The 15,374-nt window shown below is 34.2% G+C and overlaps 1 protein-coding gene across 3 annotated transcripts in view; it reads left to right on the plus strand.

The window, feature by feature from the left end:
• The window catches only part of rcan2 (regulator of calcineurin 2), a 191,724-nt gene extending 177,086 nt beyond the window's left edge, over nucleotides 1-14,638 (plus strand). For all 3 annotated transcript variants that reach the window (XM_028796834.2, XM_051924231.1, XM_028796835.2), the window contains one exon: nucleotides 8,699-14,638. In XM_028796834.2, the coding sequence (XP_028652667.1) occupies nucleotides 8,699-8,862 (164 nt within the window). In that variant the 3' untranslated portion in view covers nucleotides 8,863-14,638. The remainder of the gene's footprint in view (nucleotides 1-8,698) is intronic.
• Nucleotides 14,639-15,374: the final 736 nt, after the last annotated feature.

Raw genomic sequence — 15,374 nt, forward strand, 5'->3', positions numbered from 1 at the left:
GATTGCTAATAAGGCTAAATTGGTCCCTTCTACTTTCAGTTATTTGCAGAAAATTATGTTTAAAAGAAGGCCATGACAACTAAATGTAACAATTTCCTTCTTCTATTGATGTCAATTGTAAAAATCAATAGTACTAAGAAAAAGGGTGCCGGTGTTACACTGATTAATTCATTTTGCCAAAGCTATTTTCCTTCAAATAAAGTACAATTACTAATCAGTAACATTTTTTATGGACCATTCTAATCCCTGTTTTTTTTAAGTTAATACTAACCTTCAACTCCAAAAATAAATTGTTGGACTAATCAGTATTTCATTATTATGTTTGGTGTTGTAAATTTCATTTTCTATTTTCAGGAAGTTTTTGTATAGCAAAAAACATAAAAGTTAGGAAGAAATTTCCGACTTAGATTGGCCTAATCCAATTCAGGGTCATGGAAGGCTTTCAGATGAGTAGGCATCCATCACTCCACCACTGGGCCCACACACACATGCACTCACACATGCGCATCCAGGAACCATTTAAAAATTTACCTTTAGCCTTCCTCAGAAATTTATGGTAATGTTGTAGGAAACTCAGAGTAGCAGGAAGAGAAGCCATGCAGATATAGGGAGAACACACCAAAACCACGCATGGGATTTTTACCCACAACAGGGAATTAGCTTTTCACTGTATTACTTAGTGTTTCTTCAGAGTCTGGTAATTTTACTTATGCCACTGGCGATTGTGACCTCTTCACAATTAGTCATTACAGTGGAACTATTAACTCAATATTGAAGAGCATTTTAATAGTTTAATTGATTCTTATTAAGCCATTTTATGATGAGGATTTATTTTTTTAATATATCAGATTGTAACACATAATTAACTGCTCAATCAATGACATTCACATTAAAACACTGTCTTTCTAGCCAATCGTGTTTGTATGTACAATTCAGAGGGAAGACTAAACATTTAAATGGTTCTGAATATAACATAGTAGTGGGCAACAAATGTGCTGTACAAGGTGTATCAGTAACAACAATAAAGCAAACAATGTACAACAGTGCAACCTGTGCATAAATAATGGGCAGTACTCATTCATCCTAAGGTTACAAAGTTTTATAAAAGAAGTCGATGAAGGCTCAGTCAACTTGTGCAGAGTAATGGCTGTAGATGGTAGAAATAAAAGCTCAGTACAATAGTGATGCCAAATACACTGATCATGTATATTGCTGTAAATGGCAGCTGATAAGCCAATGGGAGTTTACTTGTGTTATCAAGAAGCAACAAGATGGTAAATGACCTTTTGTATATGTGATTGGTTGAAAAGTGCACATATTTACAATCATCATTATACAGAGAGTGCACACACATTTACAAACAACATATTGATTTGTTGGGTTTTTTTCCAAATAAAAAATAAGAAACAGGTATACAATGACTATATTAATCAGTTTGGTACAAACCTCTATCCGTAATTATATGCCCAAGCCGCTCTTGAGAGCATTAGAGGAGGTCAAAAACCTTTACCCATACTTCTTTCATTTTTTGTGAAGATCTTTGATTCTGTGGAATACAATTCTGCAAAGAAAATTAATACATCTTGGTTTGGATGTCCATATTCTCAGTAATGCTTAAACCAGAACCAGACAGACTAGCATAATTTTGTATTTGTCAAGCTGTTTCTTATGCTTTTGCATAGAACTGTATTGATTAATAAAACACATGAAACAGATGCATAGTTAGTTATTGTGTCACACTGTTATCATCCTCCATAGTTACAATGTCCTCTGGGCTTGTGTGTCTGACAGTCTATTGTAACATGCTTAAAGTTACAATCATCACTTAGTAGGACATTTATGGTGCAGTATAACTTGGTGGCATGGCTGAAAGTGGCCTACCCCATCTATCCATCTATTTTGTTGCATTGGTTTCTTTAGTTATTCTTGCCATTCTTGTAACTGAAAATAGCTACAGTGTTCACTTTATTTCTGTGCCACATATTTTGCAATTTCTACTATCCTGCTTTCATACCTATATGCATTTCTTTTTATTTTATTGAGAAAACAAAACACAAACAGTAAAAAAAAAATCAGTCATGAAATAACTGCATAATCAGTACGGCAATACAGGCATTATGTTCCACCACATATTCTATTGGGCTTTTCTGAGAGGTAACATAATGCAGTTGATAAAAGAAAATATAATTAACACAATTACAGATGGAATTTTTTGTATTTGCATATGCATCTCAGTCTTTCAGTTATCAAAGGATAATTATTTTTAAAAAATGTATTTTTCATGTAACACCCAACGGCCCTTTTCTTGAGCACTATCTAAGTACAGCTTATATTGCATATTTAAGAATGTTTCCACTTGACTTTATTTATTTTTCAGAATGATGCAAAGTGTATCAAAGATGGATGTGCAGCTTTTTATCTTCTTTGATTAATATTCTTTGTTTTGTGCCAGTATTCTCTTATGAGACATGAGAAATCACAACTGATTACCATTGGAGACAGAACTCAAGCAAGTCTTAGCTGGCTCTCTGCAGCCATCTACTGGGATAAAGTAGTTTTACAGTTAGCAAAAGGCTGGAATGTCCAATTTCAACAGTCATCCAATTTTCCTAAGATGTCACAATGCATTTGTAGGAACCCAACTGTGTTTACAGTATATTAAACATACCTCTACACTTCCCCATTTTTAATTGCAAGATAGCTTCCAACACCAAAACTGTATGAAAATAAATATAACTCCTGTAAATCATTATGATAGATGAAAACATACATATGTTAAAATATTATGAAGCAAATTAAATGGCATACCCAGCCACCCACCCATCCATTTTCTAACTCGCTGAATCCGAACACAGGGTCACGGAGGTCTGCTGGAGCTAATCCCAGCCATCACAGTGCGCAAGGATGGAACCAATCCCAGGCAGAGCGCTAACCCACCACAGGACACACACACACCAAGCACGCACTAGGGCCAATTTTAGAATCGCCAGTCCACCTAACCTGCATGTCTTTGGACTGTGGGAGGAAACTGGAGCACCCGGAGGAAACCCACACAGACACGGGGAAAACATACAAACTCCACGCAGGGAGGACCCAGGAACTGAACCAAGGTCTCCTTACTGCAAGGCAGCAGCGCTACCACTGCGCCATCTAAATGGCATATAAAGGCTTAATTTGTATTGTTAAAATTGAGAATAATAGGTAACCTTAAATTTAAAAAGACACAAATATAAATATCCATAAAAATTTTTCAGTTCCACACAATGAAATGAATTGCTTTCATTATGTGAAAAAAAACAATACAAATAGAGAGAGAGTGTTTAAACTCCACACACAGGTGGATTTTATGAAAAAATAACACCATACTTTTGTAAGCCTTTTTTAGTATAATATATTAGTAAGCTAATAGCAGAATGCATTGGTAAACTCAATTTTAACGACAATGACATTTCTTGACATTCCTTTTCAGCATCTTCCATTTCCATGACAGTATGAATATTTGTTAATATTTTTAGTTAGGTACATTTAACATATCTATACAATTTCTTTATATATAATGGGAAGAGTGCCGAGTAAAAGCTGGAACAGGTAATCGACCTGAAGCTAAGCTTGTTCGGGCCCTATGTGAGGCCAGCAGGTAGTGCTTACCCTGAGGTCTGAATGTGGATCTCAGTGCCCCAGTCCAGTCAGGGGAACACCGTGCTTTAAAAATGGCAGCATCCTTCAGATGAGACCTAAAATTGAGATCCTGGCTCTCTCTGTGGTCACTGAAGATCCCAGAGTATCCTTCATAAAGAGTAGGGTGTATCCAGATGTCCTGGATATAATTGCCCACCACGGTCTGCTCATCCTGGCTCCCTAATCATCCCCTGTCTTTAATTGGCTAACTATCTCTCACCTCTTCACCACCTAATAGCTAATGTGTGGTGTGTGGTGAGCGTACTGGCGCAATAATGGTGGATGATGCTCATTAGTGGTAGTTGAAGTTCTGTGTAAAGCGCTTTGAGTAGTGAGAAAAGCACTATGTAATTGTTAAGAATTATTATAATTATTTTTATAAGAATTAGTAAAGGGTATTTCCACAAGTGAAAAAAGAAAATTAGAAACAAAAGTTTTATGGTTTTAAGTTTTCATCACACATGATAATAATGTAACAAGGCTTTTCTAAAAATTTTTATTTTTCAGCTGTTTCGCATGGAAACAGCTTTTATCCATTTTGGCGCTTCTTTGCACTGTTCCAATCCACAGCAAAAATGCCACACAACTGAAAAGTATCAAAAGGACTTGTTTTATTTAACAAAACACACAAGAATGAGATAATCAAAGGGAGAAGTATCAAAACAAAACAGAATTAAACTCCAAATTCTAGCCTGGCCCACTGCACTGGTGGTGTGACTCACCTACTAGCACTCTTTATAATCATTAATATACTAAAAAGAATCTTTCACTCAACCCTGAAACTGGTTCTGTTTTTAACTAATCTCTGGCCACTCAACATCCCTACCAGTCAAGTGATTCCTACATCTAGCCGTTATAACTTCTCACATGTTCAAGATCCTTTAAATTTCATTGACCCTGACATACCAACAAGAGGCCAAGAAAAGTACCACCACACCCTCCAAATGGGATATCAGCATATTTTATAGAACACCCAAACACTTCTACACATGGTGTATAAAGGTGGAAGAAAATAATTTTAATAACAGTAACCCAGTAACCAGTTTATTAGTAATTAGCTGGGAACCCTGGTCCAAGAAGAAGCCAAGCCTGTATGGACTTTTTCTTAACCCACCTATTGGAAGCCAAAGAATATTCTGGAAGCTGAAGGCATTAATTAATGATTGACCTCCACTGCTGACCTAACCTAATGTTGTCTGTAGTTTAGGATCAAATCAGAATAGCCAGACAAAGTCAATGTGAACAGTTAAGAATCAGAATATGGAAACTCCTCACAGGCAGTGGCCAGGGTGGAATTCAAACCCAGATCCCTGGAGCTGTGAGGTAAGCTTTTCAGATATAGTGTAAGCCTTGCAATTTTTCTGTGAAGCATAAGCTATCAAATCCTAAACAGAGGCACTATTATTATTATTATCAGTGGCCTTAGTAACTCTACAGTAGATTATATTTTCTTAGATCCAAAGTGCTCTTCAATCACAGCCTTACCTTTTAAGAGCCCCTAGCTGTGCTATCTGCCTGAAGGACTACTAATATCAATGATATAAACCATAATCAGATTGAAATAGATTGTTAGGTACATTTAAAAGAATGTTGGCTAGCTGTGATATCTTTCCACTTAAGATAAAAAATGTAAAATTCTTAACATGGGGTTATTTTTAAATCTTCATCCCTTTTGGTGAAAGGTTCTGTATTATGCTTTTGGAATTCATTATAATGTGGGTCTGTCCGTTCAGTGTTGCTATGATAAGCCCAATCACACAAATTCCGTCTATGACACTGACCAATTAGCCCTTGGTATTAGCTGATAGCATTGATGTCAGGTATGAGGAGAAAAGTGAGCGAAGAAAGCGTTAATCCCCAAATACCCTGTAAGCAAAAAATACATTTCAGCCTTGTATTGCTTAAATTTGAATATGCACATATTGTATAATTGGCTCCAGCAGACCCCCGTGACCCTGTAGTTAGGATATAGCGGGTTGGATAATGGATGGATGGATGGACATATTGTATACAACACAGAACTAGCACAGTAGTAATAGTTAATTTGTGGGAAACAGTGTGGTGCAAAACCTCAGAAGATTTCTGTGAAATTGAGGGTGCTGTTTTAGTTTTGAATCTATGCTACTTGAATATACTGGCTTACTCTGCAAAAGAAAATAAACTGTGTACCGCTAGGATTGTTTTAAGGAACCAGAAACCGAAAAAGGAAAAAGGGTTACTGTAAATTAAATGATACATGCCATACTATCTAATGAAGGGCTTATCTTTAATTTTATTTCTTCATTTGTATGAATTTCATTCAATCAAGATTCAATTAAATAATAAAGACTACACTTATGGGATTTTCTGATGTGAAACTGAAACCAAGGATGAAATGATCTGAATCTTAACCTGGGTGCAGTTTGTGTTCAGTCTGAAAGATGTACCCATATCTGCATGATTAATTCTCAGTCCAGTTTTCCTCCCACATTTCTAATTATGTAGTTATTAGGTTAATTTAAGATTTAAAACTTACTACATATGATTTAGAGTAGGCATGTATGTGAGTGTGTCCTGCAGTAAACTGCCCCTTATGGGGTCTGTCCATCCTTGCATCTGATGCTATTGGCTCCAGAACTTTAACTGGATTATGCAGTTATGGATGGTTAGTTTACCTATTTCTCACTATAAATATATTTGACCACTTAAAATACCTTTTACAGCATGCTTTTATGTATTTTTTAAATAGTGATATATTGTTGAAATAACTTACTCAGCATTTTGTTTCAGAATTTGTGATTATACATTACTTTATTGCCATAATAATACAGTATAGGTTTCATGGAATTTAACTTAGTGAAGCTCACTAATATTACACATCAGTGCAGGTGTATTGTAAAACATATACAGAAATCATCATTTCCCTGCAGTCCCCAAACCAGTTAACACATTAACACAAACACTATTATACACTATTATATATGTCATCAAACTTAGATAGGAAACTGTTATGGTCAACATGTTCAGCTCATGTATCTCACAGGTTGTGGGTAAGTACTGTTATCAAATCCAGTTTTGATACACCCAAATTGCTTACCAGATGAAAAGAGAGTAGGGAGATAATGTGGAATGAAATTGAAAAAATGTCAATGGCTTTGGATTACATTCTAAAGTAGTAGAGTGAATCAACATCAGAGAGGTGGTGAACAATGCTTTAAGAAGCTGTGAATTCAACTCTCTTGCTGCTTCCTGTTCTCGACTGTGAGACTGTCTTAACAAACTGTGATGTAGTAGGTAATTAAAGGACCTGTACGAAATGGTGATTGCACCCTCGTGACACTAAAAACTTTTTTAATTGACTCAAAAAGAACAGACGTTGGCAAAGGTGCTTGACTTTAACAGATGTGTTTATAGACCTGCAAATGTTGGTGCTTAAGAATTTGAAATTCTGTGCTGCCTTTAAACCTGGCCATTGATTCATGTAGGTGAAAATAATCTTTTTCCATGCTTAAAGTTCACCACCAATTGATTGATTCTTGACGTATATAATTCCTTCTATTAATATGTAAATTCTTCTCTACTATGTCTTCTCATGTCTGCCCCTGTAAAGCTCTATTGATTATAGCATTCAGTGACTTCAAGTTACATCTTTTAATCAGTTCTATTATGACTAACATTTTTGTACCTGCCATCCTGACGCTGAGTCTGCTTTGCTTTCAGTGTCAATAGGCAATAATGTAGCTACATTGTAAGATATTCATGTATGTGTTTAATATTAGTTTAAACAGTATTGGTCTGCCAAATTCATATAAATATTGCAAATTCTGGTATAAAAAGCAAACACTGCAACTCCAATTTTACAATCCAAATCAGATAATTAAATTTGTTGAAATTAAAATAAAGAATTGGCTTGATTCTTTCCAGTCTTGAAATATTGCGTTGTGTATAACGTCCAGCTTATTAAACTTGATTTGTAATTGGCATGCTCTGAGGCCACCTTGGCCCTGTATAATGACTGCTTTCCACCACCAGATATAAAGAATTCCAATTCCAAAACCACCTGGTAATGCTTGGATCCTTATACCACAGCATAGTATGGCTCAGAACACTTGCACTCCAATGAAATATCTCATTTATGCATCATACAAACAATACTATCTCAATGTGATTAAAATTGCACAAATACAACATAACATTCCTTGTCCTGCTTAAGCCAATTCAAGGTAATAAAGAGCTATAGCTTATCCTTCGCTCAACACATGGAACAAAGTATTGATGTGGTCATAGTCCATCACAAATTACCAATTTATAAGTTGCAAATTAGCATTACATGCACATCTTTGGAATGTGTAAAAGAAAATCTGGATTACCCTTTTAAAAAAGCTAAGCAAACACATGGAGAATGTATAAATTTCACAAAATTATTAATTGGGTATGGAATTTAAACCTACAACATTTGATCACTGAGTATCAGCACTAACGATTCCTCACTAGTTGCACAAGATATTAGTAATATTTTTAAAGGCAATAGTGTAAACAAAATTCACTTCCTGTGAATGTCAGTTTTTGAATGGCACTACTATTATATATAGTCACATTTAGGATATATAACTGAATATATATTTAAATGCTGTAGGTGAGAATAACAAAATGTCCCACTTTTGTTAATTTTTTTACAGAAAAGTAATTGCATGGGTACAATACATATACAGATTTTGTATTAGTGAACATAAAAGGATAAATAGTCATCAGGCTCTCCAAATCTTACATACTTACTGCATACACATATTACAAATTTTAACTGCTAATACTATCAATGACCTAATCTTAGGAATGTCTTAAAGTATAAATGATAAGTGGAAAGGAAAGAAAGATAACTTCATAAATATCCTTATGAAAGCTTTAACAGACCTTTCATTTTTCAGTACTTCATATTCTAATACAGTAATCATGATTTTGTAAGTTAATTTTTCGTGTGGTACAATGTGATTGAATAAAAAATAAGCTTTAATAATCTATGATTCAATTGTTGCTCTTTCAGGAGAGAAATATGAGCTTCATGCAGGAACGGAGTCTACTCCTAGTGTTGTTGTCCATGTCTGCGACAGTGACAATGAAGAAGACGAAGAGGAACCAAAGAACTGCCCAAAACCAAAAATAATTCAGACAAGACGCCCAGACCTTCCATCAGCAAAGTTTCATTGAAGAAGCTGGCTGGGTGTGTGAAAAGTGAAAGATGGAACCATTTAATTGTTTCAAGCATTTTCCATTGGACTACAGTCTTTGGATTTAAATAACGCCTTGCTTCCCATGAAGACCAGTGGGAAGGGAAGTCACTTGATATCTGTGCATTACCTTGGTAGTCACTCATAGCCTTCACTGTGCTTTCACTTTATGTTCTATTGTTAGTCCATCAAGGAAATGTTTGGTTTCAATTTGGATTCAATTCCAGAGATACTTGATAATCGGTGTTGGGCAAACAAATTGCATGGCATTTAAACAGTGCCTTTAATGGAATTAGAGTTCATATAAAAAGGCCTGCTGTATCGAAAGTTCTGCTAATCTTCCAATCACTGAATGCTGCTTAACACTGGCAGTTTATTAATATTATTTATCAGTTAGAGATTTTTCTTTTAGGGCATGTGGGTCATTTTTTTAAAACAGAAACTTGGCTGAAATGTGCAGCTGCATGGCATATATAGGCATTTAGCTTGATACCTACAGTACATGAACATATTGCTGATTACTGGAAGTGGCAGTTTGTACAAATGCATGCACTGACCTTAACACATTTTTGGCATTATCTTAACTCTCTCCTGGAGAGGGATGCTAATCATACAATATGCTTTACTGGTATCTTGTGTTTTTTTTCTGACTAACATTTGTCATATGTCCACAAATTACAAAATGCAGTGTTTGCATTAAACTGTCAACTGTGTGTTGCTTTCTATAACTGTTTTTTATAGATTGAAACTGTAGTGAGGTTTGTGCGCTGCCAAATATTCTGCTATTGAAGATGCTACAAGGCATTCTTTATGAAATAGCAACCAAGAAAAAAAAATGCTAAACTGCAGAGATGTAGCAGATAGCATTTATTTTTATCCTCCTTGTTCAGCTATTTTTAAATATAACAAAATAGATGTGTCATTTTGCGGAAATTGAATCCTTCGTTCTTGTTGACAATTTGGATTGTTTTCCCGACCAGAGAGACAATTAGCATAAGTTATACATTAGTGGATAAACTGTATTGTTAAGATACCTGTAAACAATGAAGGGTATTGGTGAAACATGAACTCATACAATATGACATTGTTCAACTGTAGAAGTGTGGAACTGTTACACTAGTGAACCCCAAACTGATGTGTTTGCAGCCACAATGTTATTTCAAGTGATCATCAGTGAGTTATGTCACAGTTCTTAGCATTGTTTAATGTTAACAGCAGTAGGTGATTTATGATACTTTTGCATACTATAGCTAGATTTTTTATCCAGCTGCCTACTGTTTAAAAACATATGACTGTCATACTTCATGCCCCCTTGTAAACTGTATTGTGTTTGTATTTCAATTTTAAATTAGTTTTTTTTTTTATTGTCCATGATTGACCTAATACTGTTTAACAATGTTGTTTAACATTTATTTCCTTAAAAATCATTAGAATATACAATTGTAAGATAATGAGAGGATACTTTTAAATCTTTTACTTACCTTATAAAAAGGGTGGTTGCTCTACAGCTCCAGGAAATTTAGTTACTATATGTGTGAACTTTGAATGTTCACACCATATTCTTCTCCAATACTCCTGTTTCCTTGCATATTACAAAGATGGATTTTAGGTGACTTTAAATTGTTCCCATTTGTGTGAGTCTGGGTGTCCACATGAAAGGCATTTTAATTTGTTTATTTTTGATTTCATCTCTTTTAACATAAGTAATCTAGCAACATGCATGAATAGCAATGAAAATGTGTTTTTCTTAACAGAGGACTGATATTAAGCAACCAGAGTTCAGCTTTCGTGCCTGCCAAAAATGCAAGAAAATGCAGATTTACCTACTGTACTTAAAAGTATGTTTTCTACCATAATGAAAGAATTGTATAAAGTGCTTGCTTTTATAAATCTTGTTTAAAGTAGAGAAGTAAATAATGACATGAAACACAGATCCTCTGTCTTGTTTCAATGTTTAAAATGTCTTGTACATGTAAGCAACATTATCTCGGTACAGGGCAGTGTCATTCTGCATACACAGTAACAGCAAAAGGGCAACTTTGATTTATATAGCATTTCTGTATATAAAAGAAAAGCCTTTTGGGTTTTCTTGGCACATAAGGACTATAAAAACACTGTGACTCACTGTGATTGTGAAACTGACTTCATCATTCACCTTTTTTCCTGTGATACATTGCTTGCCTTTTCAGTGACTTTAACACTGCATGCCTGGATACTATCATTAACAGAAATACAGTGAGATGTTTTGCTCTTGTGATGGTTTTAAAACCAAAAAGAATTTTGGAAAAGGTGGTCTTATTTTTTTTTCCAATGTGGCCTCTGTTGTGTTCGTTGCTAAGACATGAATTCCTTCAGGAACAACCACTACTGTCTGTAACATTAATAATACTTATGTGTGCCTGTGTATTTTAGATGCTGTTTTACATAATAGGATGCTTACATGAGTGATTGTGCTTGTGAAAAATTGCATGTTTTTTTTTTTTAAATATTAGGTTTGGCAAAAAAGGCTTTTTAAAAAAAATACTCATTGTGGTTAACTCTGTTTAATCGCATTTATGCTGGGTCAACATCCTTGAAATTTTCTGTCATTTACAACATAGGTATGTCTCTTCTTTTGCCTAAACAGTTTTTACTGGATACCTTTCCTTTAAATGCTTAAATATTTTTATGTTTATTCTTAAAGTAGATTACCGTTGTCCTGCAAGAAGATAAACTTGGATAGACAAACCCAAATTCATATGTGTGCTTGTTCATTTATGTTCTGCTTCCATCTTGGTCTGATTTTGGTTGTTTCATGTATGGTTGATCACAGCAATGATTTGAAGAATAAAGTTCATCAGAATTTATTGTTCATAAATTAATTTAGTGTTAGTGTTGATAACAGTTTGTGACTTAATAATACTTAATAGATTTTCCAAAAATATCATCCTGCCTCACACCAAACTCATTCCTGGGAGCCAAATTGACTGCTGTTTTTACTGTCATAGAGATTAATTTACAAACCTTTCTGATTAAAGACATTTGGTGATTTTTAAATGTCATTTATAAAGAAACTAGAATTAAATTATGGACAAAACCTTACAAGGAAAATACTTTTTAAAAATTTGCTAAAAGCAGTGAAAACGGTATATCAATATATTTTGTTTAATGCTTGCTTAACATAAATGGAGCAAAGGGACTGACAGAGTTCCTTATTTATTAAAATTCATCATAATGTGATGCTAACCTCTGACTACAGATAGATACCAGAAACAAGGCAAGTAATTAAATTATGAACTGATATATTTGCTAGATTTTTCTTTGAGAGTGTTTAAACTAAAAAATTATAAATCCAATTGTTTCCCAGAAGCCTCACTCATTTATAAAAATCAGACTATTCTTTAGAATCAGAATCAGAATATCAGAATATCTTTATTGTCATTGTAACAAATACAATGAAATTAGGTGCAGTCCCTGCGGTGTCAAAATATAAATAAATATAATTACAAAAGGATAAGAAGAAATAAGGTGGAACACAAACATTCAACATAAGACCTTAATTGCACATGAAACACTATTGCACAAGATGTCATCTATTGCACTGCTGCATTGGAGGTGATTAGGTGGCATTCAGTGCCCTAATAGCAACAGGGTAGAAACTGTTATTCAGTCTATTTGTCTTTGTTTTGATGCTCCTATATCTTTTGCCTGATGGCAACAGTTGGAACATGTCATAAGCGGGGTGTGAGGAGTCTTTCAAGATGTTTTCCGCTTTCCTGAGGCAGCGAGAGCTGTGCAGTTCATCCAGAGAGGGTAAAGAACAGCCGATGATCTGCTGGGCAGTCTTTAAGATCCACTGAAGTGTTTTCCTCTGCACTGTTGTGCAGCTGGAAAACCACACGCAGAGGCAGTAGCACAGGATACTCTCAATAGAACATTGATAGAAGGACACCAGCAGTTTTCAGGTGATGTTATTTTTCCTGAGGACTCTCAGGAAATAAAGTCTTTGCTGAGCCTTTAAATAGTTTACACCTGCAAATTAACAGAATAAAATATTCATTCATTAGAAACCTATTATGACAGCAATGGGTGGACTCAGGATGTAACTACAGATGGGATAGCAGTGCAAATTTAAATTAAAAAAAGGAAATGAAATTGTACATACATTTTAAAATAGAATAACATATTGGATGTTTTCTAATTACAAGAACAGGTTTACAAAATCTTACAAATTTAGGAAGCAAACTAAATGAGTACTTTATATATTTTGCAAAATGCCTCGATAAACCTGAAAAGTTCATAAATAAAATAGTGTGTCTGCAAAGATGCTGTTTGTGTTTGTGCTATTGCCTCACACCAGCTGTGATCTGTGTTCAGTCTCTGGCTCAAGTACAGTATTTAAATAGTTTGGACTCTACATTGGTTTTCTTTGGGTACTCCAGTTTCCTCCCACATCTCAGGGCTTATGGGTTATTTAGACTGGTGACTCTGTGTGCCTGGTTTTAATGAATGTAGGTGTGAGTATGATTGTGTCCTGCAATAGGCTGGCATCTTGTTCAGGGATGGTTTCTGCTTTGAATCCTGTCCTATAGTGTAGGATCCTGCTCTCTATGAACCTGCATAAAAAGAAGACCGTTTTACAAAATGGATGTCAGATTCTTTATTCAAACAAAAACAACTTCAAAATTGTGTGCAAATGTTTCTTTAAAAGAAACCATATTTATCAATAATATATGCCACATTCATTAGTTTTTATAACAGTGTGAGACACAAGCTATCAATCAATCATTATTCATTTTGTGAAAACAACTACAGCAGTCACATCAGTAAGAAGCCATGGTACAGAGTATAAAATGGTAGAATCAAAACAGAAGTCACTGCTTAATAAAAACAGCAGTTTGTTAGTCAGTATATGTATAGTGCCTTTCATAGTGAACTCCATTTAAGAAAACCTCTTGTGATTGCACAGTTGTTGTTTTATTTACCTTTATTTTCTCATTTCCCTTTAATAATAATAATTCTTTGTACGCCTGATTTATCACAGTTTATACATATTGGCTATTATCTATTTCAAAATATACAAAATATCTTCAAGTAATTGTTATTTTCACATAACAGGTTTTTGCCTTTTGGAAAGAGCCAATTATCAAATTCTATTACTTGTATGCTTTTCTGAGTGGCTTCTTGTTATTTCAAAAGAAGGAAGACCCAGTGTTTTGGTTTTGAAATAATTTCTGTTTTGTCCATAGAGTGTTCTTGTAGTCTACATAATGCTTATATAATAATACTAGTCATTGAAATAATGTTCATTTATACTATCTCAGCAAAAACCTCAGGAATGAGAGGAGTCAAGACAGACTTCCTCTTGCATAAGTTAACCCCTTCTATTATATTATTTTTTAGCTTATCGCTTGTACTAAATGTTCTCAGTTATATTTTCTCATTTCTTTGTAAAAAATGTATCTGAGTGAATTTAAATTGGCCTAGGAATGTATCATCAAAACAACTCATATCCAATGTGTTACTGTGCAAGGTCAACTGTGTAGTTTGTTATTGATGTACAGTATCTGAATTGCCTGCCCACATTAATAAGACATTTCTCTCACTCTCTCTCTTTGTCTGTATATATATATATATATATATATATATATATATATATATATATATATATATATATATATATGCACTGTTTTTACTGCAGTTTTTGTAGAAAAAAATCATTGTTGCTATGTACGGTAGTTAACTAAATCTAATGTGATATTAAATTGTTTTTTGCTTTTATGACTTCCTTCTTCCTTTCTTAATTAAGTGACATCTATTCTTAAAACAAAACAAAAAAATATGTAATTTATTGTAAAAGGTGATTGGCAAGTTGCTCATATGAAATATATGTCTTTCAGTTACAGTAAGCAATGTATATACAGAATGTGCAGATTTAATGAAAATGGTTTATTCAGTTTTAGTTGAAAACATGTTGAAACACAAACAAACAATACTTACCAGAGCTACTGATCGTCACCAAAGCCAAAACCACTTTCACAGTTTAGTACTGAATTTTAAGTTTCAAGGTGAATGAATTGACTAAAGGAAGACTTGAAGGGAAAGAGTCTGATTGAGGAGGAGGTGTATGACTGAATTGTGTGTGCATCAAGCTGCACATCCATGTATGAGTATCAGGGCTTCTAATTAGTAACTGAATGTTTCAGTTACTTGCATCAGATATTACAGGAAAGAAAACAAATAATTTGTCATACCTTTTCCCAGGAGCAGACTTCCAGAGATATTTAGCCAGAGTGAAACTTGCCAAAGAATTTTAAGCTGTGTGTATGATTTACAGTCATGAAGAAAATTTCCATTTTTGAAAATTTTAAGCAAAAATGGTTTGGTCGTCGACTTTAGTACTTTAGTACTTCATCATAATACTTTTCATGAGTAAACAGTGTTGTGTACAGAAACATGAAAATCAAATGTCTTAGTTTTTTTTTTAAAACAGCATAGCACTCAAACTGAAAT

The sequence above is a fragment of the Erpetoichthys calabaricus genome, chromosome 3, assembly GCF_900747795.2.
Source record: "Erpetoichthys calabaricus chromosome 3, fErpCal1.3, whole genome shotgun sequence".
In the NCBI taxonomy this organism is placed as follows: Eukaryota; Metazoa; Chordata; class Cladistia; order Polypteriformes; family Polypteridae; genus Erpetoichthys; species Erpetoichthys calabaricus.